This window comes from Zalophus californianus, chromosome 2 (assembly GCF_009762305.2).
Source record: "Zalophus californianus isolate mZalCal1 chromosome 2, mZalCal1.pri.v2, whole genome shotgun sequence".
NCBI classification, from domain to species: domain Eukaryota; kingdom Metazoa; phylum Chordata; class Mammalia; order Carnivora; family Otariidae; genus Zalophus; species Zalophus californianus.
The window spans coordinates 158,043,609-158,064,038 of NC_045596.1; the positions used below are offsets into that span (position 1 = coordinate 158,043,609).

Sequence of the window (20,430 nt, forward strand, 5' to 3'; positions counted from 1 at the left end):
TCTACTGACCCTTTGGACGATGATTTTTAAGTGCATCTATGGCAAGTTTGTGCTCTGCAAGGTGCTTGGGGGTTCTGCAGTTTTTGGACTCTGAGTTCATTTATAAATATATTTGAGGGGCGCCTGGGTGGCTCATTCGGTTAAGCGTCTGCCTTTGGCTCAGGTCATGATCCCAGGGTCCTGGGGACTGGGCCCCGCGTCGGGCTCCCTGCTCAGTGGGGAGTCTGCTTCTCCCTCTCCCTCTTCCACTGCTTGTGCTTTCTCTCTCTCTGAATAAATAAGTAAAATCTTTTTTAAAATATCCTCAAAATATATATATATTTGAAATATCTCGAGGGAGGTATTGGGTGTGGAGGCAAGAGTTCTAGGCCCAGTAGTCATGAGACCTCGTCTCTCAACCCAGCCTTGCCTCTAACCAGCTGCGTGATGTCAGGCCATCTGGGCCACATCACCTGGAACCTCCAGAGTCCCTGCCAGCCCTCAGCCTGTGGACTTGGCCCCAGTGCTATAAATCCTGCACAAGAACAGAAATCCTAGAGCCAGCCCTAGCTCAACAGAAGCCACCCCATTCATCTCCTTGCCTTGTCTTTTCTTTTTCTTTGCCTTGATTCTTACTCTAATGCAGAGCCCACTGCCCTCGCTTGTTCACATTTTCCTGCTGGGACCGGACTTGGGCAGGTAGAGAGAACAGCAGGAGAGCACACTTTTGAAAATGAAGCGGGGAGGCCCTGCCATGCAACAGGGCAGCAAGCCCCCGAGGGGTCCACAATGAGCGCCCCCCCCCCCCCCGGATGCCCTCCATCTCTGCAACAGAGCTCCCTGCTTCTCACAGGGAGGCCCGTGGGCTGGCAGAGTCAGCCCGTTGCAGACCTTCGCATCAGAATCTGCATTTTGACAGGATCACCAAGTGATTGTGTGCGTGTGACCTTCAAGTCTGAGAAGTCCCGGCCCAGCTAGGACTAGGCATCCTTCCAGCTGGAAAACCTAGCGACCACTGTGAGGGGCACGAGAACTGACATTTATTGACCCCCTTCTAAGTGCCAGGTACATTTTCAAGGGTAAGGGAATGGGAGACTCGGTGTTTATATGACTTGTCCAGGAAGTCCAACAGGATGTTGCCGGGCAGGGATCCCCGGCTCGTGTCTGACTCCAAAGCGAGTGCTCTTTCTGTTACCTCTGCTGAATCTTCATCAGAAATCTGTCCTTGCCTGCTTCTGCGTGTCACAACGGATGGTCCAGTCACATTCAAATCAGTGTAGGGACAGAACTGTTCCATCTGTTTCAAAAGAGAAGACTAAGATAGAACTTAGGGTGTTGATTTTCCTTCATAATTATTATGCGTATGTTTTGAATGTCCTAATTAGCCAAAGAATTTTTGGTCTCTATATAGAAGTATGTCAGCCTTCTGCAGGGTGGATGTCGGAGAGTGAAATTAAAGTCGTGACCAGACTGGTGCCGGATTTCCTTTAGAGAACAGATGGGTGGGAGCCCTGGGGAGCGGGGGCTGGTGCTGCCCACTGTAAGTTGGACATAACTGCATCTCTGTCCCACACGTGGCTGTCCACCCAGGCGTTACATGGCGGGAGTCTCCGTGGGACATCTGCTAGCTCTCCAAGCAGTGGTCTGTCCTCTGAGAGTACACATGGCAACACCATGGAAGTGTTTCTTCTGATCTGGAGCCCCAGGCATTCTGATCTCTACCCCACCCCACCCCCTGCTTTTCCTGTCACCCTATTTCATTTCTTTGCTTACAGATGTTCTAGTCAGTGGTTTGGGAGGAATGGATGGAAAAAACATGCTGGCCAAGCATATGTCCCTTCAAGCCACCTCTTCCTCATCCGTAACTGAGAAGCTATGACCATGAGATCTCGCGGAACATAAGAGGGTCCCCCTACCCCCTGCCCCCAGCCTCCAGAGCTCCAGGGGACATCTCCAAGCTCTGTAGGAGGACCTTTCAATGGGACTTCTGGCCCCAAACCTCGGTTGGGCCCCTTTGGGAGTCTGATGAAAGCAAGCCCTTCTCCCACTCAAAAAAAAAAAAAAAATTATTTCTAGAAGATTTACCATCCTCTTTCAGCAGATTTCCTGACTGTGGAGCCAGAGTTGAGAACCTTGGCTCAAATCAGTGTGCATGGGGACAATTATCATTCCCAAAGCAATTAATGCCAAGATGAGGAACAGAACTATGTTCTTTGAAAGCCTTCACATGAAACCTAAAGACTGAACCCCTTAGCACCTTTCTTGCCAACCAGACATAGAAGAAAATGCCCTGAGTTGTCCTCTCTCGTATGCATCACGCCCTTGGTCGATGACCCTGCCTGTGGCCCAGGGAGCGGGGCCACACCTGTTTAACTGGCACGTCATGTCACAGGTCCAACAGGGCCCAGACGGAGCTGGGCACAGAGCAGCTCTGTCCCTGCTGTGGTCTGAAGACGAGCCCTCGCACCGCAGGCAGCGCCACGAGAGGCGCTGGGAGCCGGCAAGCAGGTACCCGGCACAGGTGCCCCCCTAGCGAGCTGGGGACAGCCCTGCTACAAAGGGGAGACTTCCATTTACTCTGCCCGGCTCCCATCATGTGCAGAGCAGGCTCCATGTTGGATCAAAGCCCCACAGATGCGATGTGGCCTCTGGGAGCCAATTTTAGGCCCTCGTCACATACTTAGGGCTTTGTTCTGGCCGGAGGGCTCCCAACACGTGGGGACGGTGGGGTGGAGCGAGCAGAAGACCCTCGCCCTTCATGACAGCACCTCCTGAGCCTAGAACACACCCCCCGTATTCTCGGCAATGGGGACAGGAGCATTGTCCCCACTGCAGCTGAGCATCAGCCAGGACTGTCCATTCTGGAGGCACCAGAGGATGAAGGGTGACAGCATCTCTACAGTGCACACTGAGTCTCTGATTTAGAGTTTTACGTGGGCCCCAAGTGACCTAGGATAACAAAGGGTATACCCAAACCTGCTGTCCTCCTCTGGGCTCACTTGGTCTGTCTTCCACGTATTCCTCATCTCCTCCTTCCACTGACACCATGTCTTAGAATACTGAGCTCCAGAGTCTTGTGGTAGAAGGCCATCCTTCCTTTTCTCCAGATTACAATGACTTCTACCAAGTGTCAGGTTATTCTCTCTCTCCTTAGGTTCTGGAATTTCTTTCCAAGTTGTAATCTCCCTAGGTCCTACCCCATGGATCCAGCCCCCTCTTAGACTTCCAAAGGTCGGGACACCTCAGCATGGAGAGGAAGTATACCCTCATCACCAATACGTGCCCTCCTGCCTTCCTGGGGGCCCCATCTGTATTTCCTGGGGGTATGGGGGGGCAGGGGGGCCCCGGCCTCTACAGCCAGCCAGCGGGGAGGGGGACGTGGCCCCGGGGGTGATGTCCACACCTGTCCCAGACGTAAAACACGGGACTGCTGCTAGCTGGAATCAAGAGGCTCCAAACCAGCTCTTTCCCTCCTCGTGTTCGCGGGGGAAAAACTGAAGAGCTAGGGAAGACTCTTAAATCAAGTCTGCAGGAAGCAGGAGGAGCAGGAGAAGGTCAGCCTTACAACAGTCCCTCTGTGGACTCCGTCTGAATTTTGTTTAGACAACGGAATATAAACCCATTTCTCTTCAGTCTTTCCAGCCGGTAAACATGGTAACATAAACCCCTCTCTGAAAGATGCAGACATGTTTTAGGCAATGAGTCAGACCTCATGTCTCATCCTGCTCCTTCGAGAAGCCAAAATAGACGCGTTCAAAGTCATCACTTCAACTTGCCACAAAATGTGTCCTTGTGAGTGTTCTCAGGGGGCCCCTGGCTCAGCATCGCTTTACCCAGAGACATGAGCGACCTGGGAAAAGCCCAAGTTAGGAACTCCTGTCATTATTTTTAGCACAAGCAAACATTAAGAGGAAGGGGGAAAGAGCCTCTGAGCTCCCCTCTGAAAACCTATCGTTTTAATTCCCCCCTTGCCGCTGTCCTGACTGCCCCTACTCCCTCGGAGGGAGCCTGAGGCCGGCCCCGGGAGGCCTGGGGACGGAGGAAGGCTGGGGATGGTGGCGGAAGAGTAGCGATGGTGGTGGTTATGAAAATACTACTCGTGGTACTACTGTTAGCAGAAGTAACAACGAGAGAGTCGGCAGGTGCTGAGCACCCCTCTGTTACAAGCCCCCTGGGAGGTCTTTCTGTGGTTTCTCTGATTCCGTCCTTCTGGGACCCCTAAGAGTGGATCCTGTGACCATCCCCTCTTTCCTGAGGAAGCAGCTCAGCTAGTTTTGCTCCCCGAGCCTCGGGTGCCCTGTATTTCTGTTCTCCACTTGTCGCATGTCCCTGTGATGCCGGAGACGAGCATTTCAAACAGTTGCACACGCCCGTGATACACACGTTGCAGCTCAGGCTGGGCCTGGCCTCGCCGGTGCCCCAGGGAGGCCCCGACCCACGCGGCAGCCATCTTCCCCTGGCTTATGCTGAACCAAACGCAGCACCGCTTTCCAAGAATTTGCATCTGTTCTCCATTCCTCGGGAGCAAGAGATGGGACGCTGTTACACAAGAGCGCGCCCTCCTCTGCTGTCGTCCGAGCCCACAGGGATGCGCCTGCCACGCTCTGCTCCTTCCCAAGGGCCTGAGAGCCCCCTTTGCCCCTTTTGTCACGTCCCAGGCGAGGGGCACAGACTCCTGCCGCCCACTTCCCATCTGGTGCCGTGGCCCGGGGCCTCCCTGCCTCGAGTCCAGGCTGTGGGAGGGTCTTGCCCGGATACCCCCTGCCTCTCCCGTGCCCGCCCTCCCCACCCCGTCCCCACTTCAGAAAGTTTTCCAGAGATCTCAGAAAGTCACTTTCATCAGTCTGCAGGAAGTGTACGAAATAGGGATGGGTGGGGAGGGCCACCCCTGCGCCCAGGAGGGTTATAAAAAGCAGTGACTAAGGAGCTCTTCACGTATGGTGCGCACGGCCTGGCGGGCCCTCTGCCCCCCAGCGCGCCTTGCTAACCCCCCACAAGGCCTCGGGCGCTCTGCGCAGGCTCGTTCCGCTCAGCCACTGGGAGGCCCGAGGTCTGCGCGGGCGAGCGGCCTCTGGCGGGGGGGGGGGGGGGGGGGGGGGGGGGGCAGCACGGTTACCGCTTCTGCTCCTGCCCTCCCCTTCCTCAGGCCCTGTCACCCGCTCCTCTTGCATGGGCCACCCCTTTGGACCCCACCGCTCGAGGCAGCTGCTGGTAGGCGGCACGGCTCCAGTCACTGACCTCTGAGCCCCCTGTCTCTCTCTCTCGCTCGCTCCAGGCACTACCACAGCATGGAAGTGTTCACCCACTATGACCTCTTGAACCTCAATGGTACCAAGGTGGCCGAGGGCCACAAAGCCAGCTTCTGCTTGGAGGACACAGAATGTGAAGGAGGTATCTTTGGGTGGGTGGCTTCAGAGGGACTCCCATGCTCCCATCTGTCCTGGAGCCCAGGCCTGATGCCGGCCTCTCACGCCGGCCACAGCTGACTCTCCTCAGGACCCCCCCCCCCCCCCCCCGCCGTGGCTCTACTCGGGGCTGGGGCATGCGGGCGGGGCCTGCTGTGGAGGCGCAGGACCCCCCAGAGTTATGCCGGGGGGCACTGGTGGGTCCACATGGCCCCTGGGTGGGGCCAGACCTGGACCGAGGTCCCCTCCGCCTCTCTCCCCATGTCCCAGCGCCAAGCCCCTGCCCCACAGGCTCATGGCCCCCCGAGTCCAAGCCCAAAAGACCCGCTCTGAGGTTCCCAGGTCTCTTGACTCCCCCAGACAGAGGCAGCACTCTGCTCACATGTCTAGGAGGCCGCCACAGCTGCACGGTGATCACTGGTGGGCCCGCCTGCTCCCCGACCTGCCTGGGGCTCGGGGCGACACAGTGCTGCTCCCCCATATGCCCCGTGCTACGAGCAGTGCCCAGACGTGGCAGCCTCAGTAAATGTGTGTTCACTAGTCAGTCGTGGACATGCCACGCCATGAGATCAGACAAACCCATGGGTTTTGAGCACCTACTATGTGCCAGGCAACCAGCTGAGCCAGTAAGGGTCAGATACACAAACCAGACCTGAGCCCCCATCCAAGCGCTGACTTGCCAGAGGGTGGCAAGATGACCCCCCACGTTAAGCTAAATATTAACCACCAGAGTTTTCCCAGATCACACTCCCTTCATTCCCAAGCTAGCGGGAATGCCAGAGTGGCCAGGAGGGCTTTGTGGAAGAGGGGCACTCGGCTGGCCCTAAAAGGACGGGTGGGATGTGGGTAGAGAATCCGGCAAGGGGTTCCGGGGACATGAGAACGGATCAGAAACCCACGCGGTGGGGACGGGACGCCAAGCCCAGATGAAGCAGAGAGCTGAGGGCTTGGGGGAAGGAAGAGATTTGCTGAGCATGGGCTCTGGGAACAGCACCCCTCCAGCGGGGCTTCTCGGGGCACGGTGGCGGAAGGGGAGCACAGAGGGCAGGCACTTGAGGCAGTGGGGCCAAGGTGCAAGGTGACCGGGCTTCTCTGTGCCCCTGCCTGCAGACATCCAGAAGAACTACGAGTGTGCCAACTTTGGTGAGCAGGGCATCACCATGGGCTGCTGGGACATGTATCGCCATGACATCGACTGCCAGTGGGTCGACATCACCGACGTACCCCCTGGAGACTACCTGTTCCAGGTAGGAGGTGGGGGTTCCAGCCCCGGCTGATGGCAGGAGGGCCCTATTCCCCGGTGACGTGGGAGGCAGCCCCCTTCCTGCTGGTGTCCAAACCGAAACGCGTGCAGGGAGGCCAGGCTGTCTGAAGTGCAGGAGTCCTACACCCAGGGGCCGGCACATCAGGGTCAACCAGGTGACCTAGGTGTGGGAGGCATGCACGCCTGCGGGGCACTGCCAGCTTCCAGAGACATCTGCACTCAGTTAACACCTGGCACTTGCAAATCAAAATACATGTGCAGCCCGATCTGGTCCTCAGGCCGAGAAGCTGTTCCACAGACCCTAAGGCACCCCACACTTGCAGTGTCCTTTGACACAGGCTCTGCCCACCCCCCAGCCTCTCCCGGTGCCCTCACCCTGCCTCGTCTGTGCTGTCAAGGCTGAAAGCAATCTCGCAAAGAGCCATTCACTCGCAAGTGTTTGTGACTTGGGTCTCCCAGAAAAGGCCTCCTGCAAGGGTCTGCAGAGGGGGCAGTTTCCCGACCTCCCTACAGACACAGTGGCCTGCTCCACCCAGGGCCCTGACCAGCATGGGAGCAGGGCCGCCACATCCCCAGCCTCCCTGTCAGGACCACAGGTGCACTCGGGCCTGCGGAGGCTCCCATGCGCCCTGTCATGTTCCTACACAGCCACCCGGCTTGCTTTCGAGCTGGCCCCGCTGGGTGGCAAAGTGGGTGACCAGAAATGTGTCATTCTGCCTTGAAAACTTGCCCAAGGGGGCATTCAGCCAGCCCAGAGCCTGGCCCATGGTCCCCACCCTGCAGACGGCCCTGGGAAGAACCAACACCTGCAGAGAAGTGACCACAGAGAGGCTTTGAAAGTCTTCCTAGGCTGGAAATCAGACAGCCAAGCACTTTTCCACCCACAAACCCCAAACCGCAGACTTGGAGAGGCCCAACCAAAGTGCTCTTTATTTTAAAACCTGAATATCCATGTCTCTGTGCACGTACACGGTGCATGGGGGTTTGTGTGTGAGGTTTGCTATCGCTCTGCGGAGTGAATGGGTATCATCATGGGTCCTGACAAATGCCGTCTGTTTAATAATAACGATGGCTCATTGAAAGCTTGATGGCAGGCCTGGCCATGCCTAAACCCTGTGAACGCAGGTAGCCCCCCAATGAGGGGCTCTACTAGTTCTCCCATTTCACGGCCGGGCAAACCCAGATCACATTTGTGTTCCTGATGCCTGAACTATACAATTTGCTAATTAACTCAATAGGAGCGTGTCAGTGCCTCAGATTAATGAAAAGAGTACTTCCCTTGGGACAGACCTGGAGCTTTAGCTGTTTGAGAGCCCTGGCCTGGGATGCACTGACCCTCTCCATTCCCACGTGGCTTTATGTGCAGATATTGGTAATGCTGCCAGGGGCGGGGGGAGAGCCGGGTGAGGAGAAAGTGGCCTTTCAGGCAGAGGCACCTGCGGGCAAAGGCTCAGAGGCAGGGCAGGTGTGAAGTCACACCTCCAGGAGCACAGAGCCTGGTGCTTGTCCCCACCTCATCTCAGCACGTCCAGCTCCCCAACTCCCTTCTAGTTCCTATCAACAGCCTCTTTTGTGGCCTCCCTGGGCCCCAATTCCTGCCTCTACTAACCTCAAGCCTCCAAGGGCCCCCAGGAGAGGGTAACCGCTTTACGAAGGCCTCCTTGTGGGAAGGGGTATGTTGTGAATCTCACAGAGGCCGACGGCCAGGGGCGCACACTCTCACGCCTCCGGGCCTCGCCCCCTCATCTCGGGCCAGTCCTGCCCCAGCACCGGCCATGCTCCCTCTCATGAGGTTGCCCCGGCTCTGGAGGCAGGGCTGGTCTTGGCGGGGTCCGGGCCCCGGCAGGAGTCAGCGGCCCACTCCGATCTGCCTCGCTCCTAGGTCGTCATTAACCCCAACTACGAGGTTGCGGAGTCTGACTACAGCAACAACATCATGAAGTGCAGGACCCGTTACGACGGCCACCGCATCTGGATGTACAACTGCCACATAGGTAAGGGCCCCGGGCTCTCGGGGGGAGGGGGAGCCCCCAGGCCTGCCAGGTACCCCCTGCAGCCCACCCTCCAGGAGACAGGCAAGAACTGCCCTGCTTTGTCGAGGAATCCGAGCAGCCTCCTAATCTGGGTAAAGAGCGCGGAGACTGGAGCCAGCCTCCCATTTGCACACACAGGAAGGAAGCTGTAGACACATGAGGCCTGGACGGAGGCTGCGTTTTCGCAGCCAGCTCTGGCCAAGGAGGGCGGCACCCCACCGGGCTGGAGCTGAGGCCATCTCCTCGCTATGCATGTGACCTCAAACATGTGGGCGTCAGCAATTTGTGGGTTCTGTGTATCGTTTTCCTCCGTTGCAAACTAGAAGCTAGTCAACCGCTGTGGCTCCTGGTCACCAATAAAGGAACTTTTCCTTGCATTATACACGCTGGGGAACAAAAGGGGAAACAGGGCTTCCTCTCCTACAGGAAAAGCGATGGCCCCCACTCCCTTGATGGCAAAAACTAAACTCGCTAGGGTTAGCCACGCCTTCACTCTGCTCTGACAGAGCACCTAAACGTGTGTGGCCCTCGGGGTGGCCAGCACCTAGTGGCCACCCTCGGGGCGTCACACAGAGGTGGCCCCAGCAGGCCACCTGGTGGAAGGCGGTAGCTCCAGGGCCCCTGAGGCCGACAGCTCCAGTGTGGGAGAAGGCTGAGCATCTGGTTTGCCAAACTCTGTCTCCCCCATGCCCACCCCTCAGGTGGTTCCTTCAGTGAAGAGACGGAAAAAAAGTTTGAACACTTCAGTGGACTCATAAATAACCAGCTCTCCACACGGTAAAGCACGAGGTCACCTCCTGTCTTCGGGCCGCGGTGCATCTTCCCCGACAACTGCAGTCTGACGGATGGCCACCCTCCCCCCTCGTCCAGCCCAGCCCCTGCCCGGTCCCGACCCCCGGCGGCCACGTCCAAGGCTCGGGGGGACGCGGTGTGCCTGTCATCTGCTGGGGGCTGCTGCCTGACCTCTGGAGCCTGGGACGACCTGGGAAGACCTCCAGGGTGGGGCCTGACGACAGGGTCGTGGGCACCAAGAGCCATCTTGTCTGGGACCCCAGGAGCACAGTCAGCAGCAGTCTGCCCCGCCGAAACCACGGGCCACCCTGAGTAGGACACCACCCCACTCAACTCACGACAGATAAAATGCCATGCTGGTGGTGGGAGCTATCAACCCAAGGCGGTCAGGCTGAATTCCATTTTTCCTCCCCTTAGGTCATCTCCAGCCAACCTGAATATCTAGACCTCTCTTCCAATTAAACAGACTGCCTCTACTCTGTTATATTCACATATACAAATAATGCTGCCACGTGTTTTCTAATTAGGTGAGCTCAGAGTTGGTGCTTTCCCTCCCCCCTTCTAAATCCTCTTACAAGATACCATTATTATATTTTCACAGACTTTGAAACACGAAGTAATTTAGTGGCATTTAATATTGGGCATCTGGGCCTCTGAAAGTATAGCTCAAAAGAAAAACCATCCCACCTGTGTAAGTGACTCATCTTTCTGTTGTTCCAATTCTGTGGGTAACTGATTTAACGGTGCTATAACCAGGGTCCTGGGTGATAAGGACACCCACCGAGCGCCATGTGTCATCACAGACACTTACACATACTTGAAACTTTGAATAAAAGGTTTATGATACGCATCTGTGTTTCATTTGGGCCCCTGCACCCAGCCCTGAGCAGCAGAGCTCCCGTGGATGGTAGGCGGGGAGAAAGCCTTACACACCCTCTCAGGTTCACGCTGCAGAGACGGGTTCCCGGGGCGCCTGCAGTAACCACCACGAAGACCGACTCCTGCCTTCCGACAGCAGCAGTCTAAGGATCACAAAAAACACCAAGTCCTGACCTTTCCTGAACTAGTGTTTTTCATGAGTCTGTCGGGGCACGGCAGCTATGTGAGGACAAGATGGGACATCCAGATTTAGATTTAAACTGTCTTGGGAGGCGCCCACAAAGCCGGTGGCTGGGCCGGGCTCTGAGGGGGGCGGTGATGCAGAGCGTGCGCACCAGCACCAGCAGGGGTGAGCTCTTCCCAGCGCGGGCAGGGTGGGCAGCCAGGGTGGGCCACTCTCACCTGGGCACGGGGGCTCCCCCTTCTATCAAGAGCATGCTGCGGCCCAGCAAATCGGAAGGCCCCAAGTAGGGCCACCTGGGCACCAATTACACCCAAACCAGAAACACGAGTGACCCGAGACCCTGTCCCCGAAGATGCCCTTGTCCCTTTGAGGGAGTCAAATTCAGCGGCCATTTCAGGGGTTGCCTCTGGCTTTGTTCATGGTTACAGAATTGCACAACAAGGCCTTCTGTAACCCACAGCAGCAGGTAACACTGGGACCAGGTCCAAGGGTTGGTGCCCTGCAGCACGTGACAGCAGGTTAGGATGCCTGACTGCCAGGAGACTAGGCAGGTGTCACACAACAGGTGCAACCTGCTCCCCCCACCCCAAAACTGGGTAACCCCTGGGCAAAAATGCCTTTGTGGCCCTGCTGGGATCCCCCAGGCCAACCAGGAGGACCCATTTCTTCAGCAGCCCCAGGTCTAAAATGGGAGACAAAGAGCACCCCCTAGTGTTCCCTGGCAGACCATTTCATTTTGAAGCAACTTTCAAGTTTTTATTTTTTCTCAACTCCTACAACTAAACCAAACGAAAGCCCACCACGCCCCACAGGGACACCCTAACAAACCGCACAGGGCTATTCTGGTGTCTGTAAAGGCTTGTGGTGTTGAGGCACCAGCCTAGTCCTGCGGGCGCCAATCCAGGCTTGCTGGGCCTCTCAGGGACTCAGGGAGGTAGGAGACTCAACTGCAGGCCGCTCTTTCTTCTTATGTTGGAGCCCCAGGGCCCGGGCTACCAGCCTCCTGGCCACCGCTGTATTTGTCTGTGGTCTCGCCTTCGCCAGACGCAGGAGCTCTAAAAGGAAAGCCCCATGGGATAAGGACTTGAATTCAAAGCTATGGCCACCACTCTTCCCAGCGGAGAGCCAACCTCTAAGACCCAGCTGTGCCCACAGCATGGCCAGATGCCCATGGAGTCCTCACCTTATCCTGCCACCTCTCCCTCTTCCCTGTTTGGGCCACTTGGGAAGGAAATCAAGTCAAGATGGGACACCCGGAGCTCTTGGACTGACAGGAAATTTACTGTCCTCCAGTCTGGGGCAAAGGCTACATGGGCCACAAGAGCATCAGATGGCCTCAGCAGGCCTCTTCTGGGCCAGTCTTGCTAGCCACTGTGCAGCCACAGAAAACTGGCCTCTAACACTTCCAATCATGCTTTCGGGAAGGACAAGGGGAAAAAGGAGCTATCATTTATTTGGCACCTTCTGTGTGCCCCTCACTGCTCCAGGCAGGTCTGCTAGGCTGCTTTATTCACCCCTCCAGTCTACCCGGTACAATCTGCTTATTCTACAGAGAGAAGAACCAGCTCACAGACATTAGGTGACCTGCTCAAGGTCAACTTAAATAGGTGCCAGAAGCGGGATCACACCCAGGGCTGACCCCAAAATCCAAGCTCTTCTTACCCCACTGTAAAATATGGTTTCCGTGGCCCTACAGGAAAGACCGAGCTATTCCCTGAGCAATACCCAGAAGAGGTAAGCACAGGAGGGCAAGACCAGAGCACAGCGGCTGGCGAACAGCTCTCCCTAATGGGGCCCTTCTTCCCTAAGCATCCCTGGGCCCCTGGGGTGTGGGAGGAGCACCCCTTTGGCCACGGTAGCCTGGCGGTCCTAAGGCGTGGAGCTGAAGAACAAGCAATGAATCTGAGGGAAGGCCCCACCCTGCCCAACCACTCATACGCTCACACAGCCTTCCCATCAGGACACAGCCGGCCTCCTTACTTGGCCTCTGCAAGGCTTTCAGCTTTGACTGCTTGGTTCCCTGCGTGAGGGGCCGGATCTTGAGCACAGAAAAATCCTTGGTCAGGGCTTCAGCAGCTATGGAAAGAAAACAGATCTGGAGCCAACCCTGTTCCTCCTGGTGAGGACCCATCAGGGCCAAGGAACGCATGTATCACCCCAAACTGACGGAGCTGCTCTGTGCACCCATCTGAAGCTTGGGGACAGGGCTGCCCTGACACCACTCCAAATGGGCAAGAGACGACCACCACCCATTCGCCTCACACCCCCAGAGCCCCGCAGGCCTGCACGCCACACCCGTGCTCTCAGATGGGAAGCTTCCATGCTCTACCCTGGGCCGGTCAGGAGCCACACCAGCGAGGCGGCAACTGTGGACATTAGGGAAGGCAGGCTCCCACCTTCCAAAGCCCAAGAGCTTCAAATAAACTCTCCCCCATCCCCACTCAAGACCCTCCCGGGGCGTGCACTCACTGCCCGGAGCTGTGCTGGGGCCACGGGGCACTTGGGCTAGGTACATGCTACCGGACACGGCAGGTCAGAGCTGCAGGTGCAAGCCACCCCTTCGTCCACGAGGACGCCAAGGCCCGACAGGACCTGCTCCTCACACACAGCGTGGCAGAGCTCAAGAGGCAGCCACAGCCATGCTGCACCCAGTGCTCATTCTTTCCACGGCACCCCGTGGCCATCCTCCCTGCCTGCCCTCAGTCAGCTCCTTCCGTGCGCCTGCAGCTGCCCCCATGCCCCAGCCTCCTGCTCCCTCAATGCCACAGGCTCTCCTGAGAACTCGGCCCGCACCAGCTATGGCCTCTCCCCGCTCTGGTGTTCAGAAGCCCAGCCAAGGGGGTCAGGGATCTTGATAAATACACCCAAAGTGATCCACCGTGGGGCAGGGGTGGCTTAGGGAGTGGCCTAGAGGGGGAAGGAGCGCTGCGGTCATAGCCAGGGGGCTGGCTGACATCCCCAGATTCGACATTAAGACGCTCTGTAACCTGGGACAGACCGCTGACATTCTGGAAACCTCGGTCTCAGAGTAGGTCTGACCTACTTCTTGAGGCTGCAATGAAAGCTGAGTAAAAATGCATCTGTTTGAACCATATGAAATCGCCAGTATTTTGAAGGCTTTTTACCCACAAAAAGAGCATGTTCATGTAAATTTCGTTTCACCAGTATGGAGGTTCCTCAAACAGTTGAAAATAGAGCTACCATACGATCCAGCAATTGCACTACTGGGTATTTACCACAAAGATACAAATGTAGGGATCCGAAGGGGTATGTGCACCCCAATGTTTATAGCAGCAATGTCCACAATAGCCAAACTGCGGAAAGAGCCAAGATGTCCATCAACAGATGAATGCATAAAGAATATGTGGCATATATACACAATGGAATATTATGCAGCCATCAAAAGGAATGAGATCATGCCATTTGCAACGATGTGGATGGAACTGGAGGGTGTTATGCTGAGTGAAATAAGTCAATCACAGAAAGACATGTATCATATGACCTCACTGATATGAGGAATTCTTAATCTCAGGAAACAAACTGAGTGTTGCTGGAGTGGTGGGGGGTGGGAGGGATGGGGTGGCTGGGTGATAGACATTGGGGAAGATATGTGCTACGGTGAGTGCTGTGAATTGTGCAAGACTGTTGAATCACAGATCCGTACTTCTGAAACAAATAATGCAACATATGTTAAGAAAAAAGAAAAAGAAGAAGATAGCAGGAGGGGAAGAATGAAGGGGATTAAGTCAGAGGGGGAGACGAACCATGAGAGACGATGGACTCTGAAAAACAAACTGAGGGTTCTAGAGGGGAGGAGGGTAGGGGGATGGGTTAGCCTGGTGATGGGTATTAAAGAGGGCACATTCTGCATGGAGCACTGGGTGTTATGCACAAACAATGAATCATGGAACACTACATCAAAAACTAATGATGTAATATATGGTGATTAACATAACAATAAAAAATTAAAAAAAAACTAATGATGTACTGTATGGTGACTAACAGAATAGAATAAAATTTAAAAAAAAAAACTCAAAAAAAAAAAAAATTTCGTTTCACATGCAGAAGCACCCAGAGCTCAGCCCGTGACATGTGCTCAGTAAACATCACCGGACTCAGGAAACTCTGACCTGAAGGCACTACCATGAACAGGAGAGGGTGTGAGCTGCCTGGCCCAAGCACCCCACTCTGCTACCTCTGAACTTCCGGACCAGGCGGGCTGGGCCACAGGCTGCCAGGCCACTTGCTCAGGTGAGCCTGCACCCCAGACATGGGTGATCTTCCCTTGTCAATGGCAGTCAGAGAAAGGGCCAAGCCCACCGTGAAGCTGCATTACCTGAGGCCAGGCAGGGAAAGACACCGAGCGCGTGCGTGTCATCTACCCACTGAATCTTGAGCCCCTTCTCTCTGTGCCAGGGAAGAGGAGACAGAGTGAGTACAAAAGCAAGGGGCAAAAACCCTTTCTGCAAAAGGAGTCCCCTCCCACCTCCAATCCTCCAACACTATGAGCCCAAGACAAGTTCCTATCTCCCCTGCGAAGGAGACAACCCTTTGCAGCAAACTTTCTCAAAAGACCACGCGGTTAGTTTCAGAAAGACAAATGTCACCCCTGTTGCCTGGTGGGTCCCAGAATCCTAGAACTGAGGAAGACCGGATTCAAAGAGCTCAAAGATCACAGTGCCAAGGGTGAAGAAGGCTCCACACAGGCACCGCCACAGTGAGGCCAAGGGCATGGGGTCCAAGGTGGAGACAAAAGGGTTTACCTGCTGGGGACAGGGGGCAGAACCTAAAATAAGCCTGTCAGTGTTACTGCCCCTGATCAGCTTTCTTCCCACTGCTCAAGAAAGCCACACTGAGTTTGGGGCTGGTAAGAGGCCAGAAGCAGTTTGAGGCTCCTGTTTCTCTGTGGGCATTGCCCACGCTGGCTGGAGGAGTCACAGGTGGCCCCAGTTTGGCTGCACCTTTAGGGAGCGAGAGCAGATGAGCCCCTCATGCCCCACCAAGCTGCCCCTTCGGCCTTCCTCAGGCTCAGGCGGCAAGGGAGGGCAGTGTGGAAAGCAGTCAGAAAAGGGGACCATGAAGAGAGGGATCTTTATTTTTTATTTTCATTTTTTTCAAAGATTTTCATTTTATTTGAGAGAGTGAGCAAGAGGGAGGGGCAGAGGGAGAGGGAGAAAGAGTCCCAAGCAGACCCTGAGCTGAGCACGGAGCCTGACGAGGGGCTCGATCTCAACACCCTGAGATCATGACCTGAGCCGAAACCAAGAGTCAGACATCTAACCAACTGTGCCACTGAGGCACCCCAAGAAAGGGATTTTTAAAAAACTAAGCTGGAGGAATGCCTGGCTGGCTGTCAGCGGGGCATGTGACTCTGGATCTCAAGGCTGTGGGTTCGAGCCCCGTGTTGGGTGTAGAGATTACTTAAAAACAGAATCTTTAAAAAAAATAAATAAAAGACTACACAGGAAAAGAGAAAGGAGACTGGAGAAAGGAAAATGAGCATTAAAAAAAGAAAGGGAGGGAGGGAAGGAGGAAGGAAGGAAGAAAGGGAGGCAGGGAGGGAGAGCGGGAGGGAGGAAGGAAGGGGGAGGGAGGAAGGAAAAAAAGGAGAAAAGACTGGAGTTAGATCAAGAAATCTGGGGAAACAGAAGTCTTTGCTTGCAACATACCCCCTTGGTGCCCATCTCCGCCCTGACTCTGCCCCAAAGCATTCAGGCCCAGCTCACCCCAGAAACAGTTCTTGCATGGGAATGGCCCTCAGTCTGTAGACTGACTGACGGACTGGGTGGCCGGGATGTGGAGCAAGGGGAGGCATCCCGATGGGGGGCCCGGCTCCTGGCAGGCGCGCGGGTGTGCAGGGGGCAGGATGGAGGTCTGCTGCCGCGTGCCACAGGACCAGATCTAGGGCCCACCGTGGAGTCATGGCCAGCAGGAGTATGGAGCCCAGAGCAACCCCATCCACTTTCTGCCCTTCCTTCCAGACAGTAGACACTGGGGGAGGGGCAGGCAAGTGTGTCTAACAACAAAGTGATGTCCTAGCACCCACCCCCCCTGCCTCCCTGAAGCCTCTCGAGCACTCACTGGAACTCGGAAAATGCAGCCAGCAGATCCTCAGTCTTGAGTGTTGGCTCAAAGTCGTAGATCTCCACCACATGGGCGAAATCCTTCTCTCCAGGCAGACCCTCCACAAAGGAAGACGTGTCCACATGGATCTTCTCTACCTGAATCTCCTTCTCAGTCAGGTTGTCTGTTATCTGGGAGAAACCACACCCTTCAGCAAGGGGAGCCCGGACACCTGCTCTCAAAACCACACACAGAGTCCTGCAGAGAGAAGCAGGACTCCCACGGCAGGGAGCAGGGCACCCCAAGTGGCTTCCCACTTCCCACAGGAGCCACACCTGGCGGGAGTCCGGGAAAGGCAGGAGGAGGGCAGAATGGGCTAGAAGGTGGAGAGGTGGGACTTCTAGGGATGGTAACTTATTACTTTTATGGAGTCCCCATTGGGGAACTGGCATTTACATGCATTAGGTTCCACAGAATCCTGAAAGCTATACTCTATACACCCCTTTTACAGACAGGAGTACTATATATCAAAGGGCTAAGTAATTCTGCCCAGAGATTCATGGTCAGCAAGTAAGAGACAGAACTGAGCAAGTCCAGGATCTTTCCTACCCTTATCAACAATGTGACATTAAGCAAGTCTACCTGGTCTTTAGTCTTCCCGTATAACATAGTAACAAAAGACGCCAACCCTCCCAACCGAACACCACAGCCAGTCTCGGGGGCAGACACACCGTTCCAAGGAAAGGAGATTTGTAACACAAGGCCTCAGGGGAAAGAACCATTCTCATAACCCAGGCCTATAGTCCCTTACGAAGCATTTCCTCGTATATCCTACCTGTTACCTTGTGAAAGCAAAGTATTACTATCTGCTTCTCAGATGAGGAAATGGGAGATTTAGAAAAACAAAAGGACTTGCCCATACAGGAGCTTGTCAACAAGCTCCTACACGGTTGCACAGGGACCCAAATCCACACCCCTGACCCCATATCCAGAGCCTCGTCCCCTCCACTATGTCAGTCCCGACTCCTTGAGGCAAGTCCCAGGGCTCCACCCCTACATCTCCTAAGGGACCCCTATCAGCCAACACCGAGCCCTGCTCAGCCAGTGCACACCCTGCCCCTCCTGGCCAGGACCCTTGGTCCCCACCGGCCCGCGACCACACCCACCTCACTTCCGCCCTCCCTTTTCTGGGCTTAAGAGCCTCATCACCTCCTGCAGCAGCTCACTGTAATCATCCCCAGAGCCGGAGCCGGTCCCCTCCTCTTCCGCCTCTGCCTCCAGGCTCTTCTCCACCTCATTCCCATTCCCCTCTTCCAAGTCCAGCCGCAGACTGCACCCCAGCCGTGTGGCCATCTCCAACCCATCTCCCATCCCTGAGTAGCTCTCAGGCCGTGGGGATTCAACACCAGGTGGGTCCAGTAGCTGCTCATTGTCACAGTGTTGGTCTGGGCCCTCTGGGTCCTCAGGTGCCTGAGTCATCAACACAGGGAGGTCCTGATCAGAGCTGAGGTCCCCAGCACCAACATTTCCTGGCTCTTCCAGGAGCCCACCAGCTGGAGGGTCTCCCTGGGGCGCTGGGGTAGAGGATGGTACCCCTTCTTCTTGCCTGCGCAGTACTCGGGGCACATACAAAGCCTGATCCGGTTTGCGTCCGCGATGCCACCGGCCAGCCCGTGCTCCTCGAGGACCAGCAGGTGCTCCTTGGTTTGAGGTGGGCCGGGGACCTCGGTACTTGCTAAGCTGGGAGGCAGGAGGGTGGCAGGGGCTAGAGAGTCCATCTGAACTGGGTAACCTGGAGCAGGAACAGGAGGTGTGATCAGAGCAGTGTTAAGGACAATGGTTTACTGGAGCTATCTGCCATTCGGGCATGAGGCTCTCGAGTCAGCATTAGGCCAAAACCAAAGCCAAAACGACCTCTGGAAAGACCACTGAAGGCACTGCAGAGGAAGCTGAATGCCAACTTTGAAGAAGAAACACCAGCTCTCCCTCTGGTGTTATCAACTACATTAGAGATAGCTGAATCTTCAGGTACACACTAGATAAAAGTAAGTACTTGCATTTAGGAACCTGGTTATTAGAAAAATATATAACTTTGGGGGCGTCTAGGTGGCTCAGTTGGTTAAGCGTCCAACTCTTGATTTCTGCTCAGGTCATGAACTCAGGGGCATGATCTCAGGGTTGTGGGATCAAGCCCGACATCGGGCTCTGTGCTGAGCACGGATTCTCTCTCTCCCTCTCTCACTGCCACTCCTCTCTCCCTCTCTAATAAAAAAAAAAAAAGAAAGAAAGAAAAATACATAACTTGAAGCACTAGGACCATAGCTGCTATGATAAGATCCTGTGAGATGCACATGGTAACAGAGATGCATGAGACTCAAGTGTGCTTCTCACATTCCATGGCCTCTCAGAGCAAGCACTCTCACTGCTTAAACTGCTCTATTTTTCTCTCTTTCGGCCCAAGTGTATAGTTGAATTTGCTGAATGAACCCCCCTAACAACGCACAGCTACTCCACTGCTAAAACAGAAGGCGGCACTGACTTTAACCAGCCGAGGTGGGGACAGAGGCAGCAGCCCGTCCTGGTTACCGACCAGCTTACCCACCAACCCACAAGGAGCTGAGGGCCCCCATGGCACTAAGATACACACCTGATATCCAAGTGACAGATGACTGTCCTTCTCTTCCAGCCCTCCCCAACAGAGAAGCTGCTCAGAAGATCAAAATTCTCTGCTGTCCTGTGGATCAGGTACCGTAGGCGACTGGAGAGTGGGGGGAAAAGAAGTACCCTGGGAAGGGATGGGAATGAGTGCTGAGCAGGGACCTAGGGCCTGACCCCCACCAAGTCCATGCCCTGTTTACAGGAGGCTTGACACTAGGCTCCCTCCCCGACTGCAAAGGACGTGAGCACAGAGGTTATCACAGGGAATTACTGGTACCATTCCACTCCTGTGCCGACACCCTTCGATCTCTGGGTGATGCTCAGAATTACACAGGGAAGATGTGGCTGGGAGAGGCTGTGGCTAGGAGGTTATTAAACCCAAAGGCCAAGATCAGAGGCAGGTAGGAACCAGCTACTTGGGAAGGGGGCACAGGGAGCTCCGCGTGAACCCGCCCTTCCCGTACAGCCAGCTGCCCCCCCCCCCGCCCCTCCAGCTTACTTTGACAGCTGCTTCTGCAGCAGAAAGCGGTCCAGCTCCTCCTGGATGCAGTGCACAAAGTCATTCTCGGCGGAGGAGAGGAAGACGCCGTCCAAGCAGAGAAGGGCCAGGGTGACAGGTGAGAGAGCCTGCGGGGCAGTGGGACCCGGCGCGATCAGAGCACAGACCCCGGGCCCACCCACAACCCCGAGTGGCGGTGCCGAAAAGGTCTTAGAAGCACCGCGACCAAGGTCTCTCCTCTGATAAATGAGGGGCCAGGCCCCGAGGAGGGGAAAGGACGTGCCCAGAGTCCCGGGGCAAGTCGGGAGCGGGGCCAGGGAGGCGCCTCCTGGCCCTACGGGAGCGCGCACCCCGGCACCGCCAGCCCCACGCTGCCTCGCCCTCCCCGGGGCCGGCCCGCCGCTCACACCCGGCGAACCCGCGCGGCGCCTCGGGGGCCTGCTCGGCGGGCGCGGCCGACCCTCCCCAGGCCCCGAGCGAGAGGCCCAGGGGGCGCAGGGTGGGGCCCGGGTGGCGACCCGCCGCCAGGACCGCACGCCGCACTCACCGCCGCAGCCCCACGCGTAGCCGCCGCAGCTCTGAGGGTCGCCGGAAGCCCGGGCGCCCCAGCGCGCCCCAGCACCACCAGGCCTCTGCGGAGCCACAGCGCCACCGCGCGGCCAGGGGGAGGCATC

At 56.1% G+C, this 20,430-nt stretch overlaps 2 protein-coding genes across 7 annotated transcripts in view; one reads left to right on the plus strand and one right to left on the minus strand.

The window, feature by feature from the left end:
• Window positions 1–11,122, plus strand: part of LOXL2 (lysyl oxidase like 2) — an 88,782-nt gene extending 77,660 nt beyond the window's left edge. For 5 of the 6 annotated variants that reach the window (XM_035726207.1, XM_035726208.1, XM_035726209.1 and 2 more), the window contains 4 exons: window positions 5,255–5,370; window positions 6,495–6,631; window positions 8,531–8,642; window positions 9,383–9,565. In XM_035726207.1, the coding sequence (XP_035582100.1) occupies window positions 5,255–5,370; window positions 6,495–6,631; window positions 8,531–8,642; window positions 9,383–9,462 (445 nt within the window). In that variant the 3' untranslated portion in view covers window positions 9,463–9,565. Of the gene's footprint in view, window positions 1–5,254; window positions 5,371–6,494; window positions 6,632–8,530; window positions 8,643–9,382 lie in introns of all 6 variants that reach the window. The other variant, XM_035726206.1, reaches the window with a different exon arrangement.
• A 148-nt stretch (window positions 11,123–11,270) lies between these two features.
• R3HCC1 (R3H domain and coiled-coil containing 1) lies at window positions 11,271–20,429 on the minus strand. The gene is made up of 8 exons (XM_027599259.1): window positions 20,304–20,429; window positions 19,757–19,884; window positions 19,247–19,384; window positions 17,809–18,391; window positions 16,618–16,790; window positions 14,873–14,943; window positions 12,517–12,612; window positions 11,271–11,591 (listed from the first exon to the last, which is right to left on the minus strand). The coding sequence occupies exons 1-8, from the start codon at window positions 20,427–20,429 to the stop codon at window positions 11,455–11,457; spliced, it is 1,452 nt and encodes a 483-aa protein (XP_027455060.1). The 3' UTR covers window positions 11,271–11,454.
• Window position 20,430: the final 1 nt, after the last annotated feature.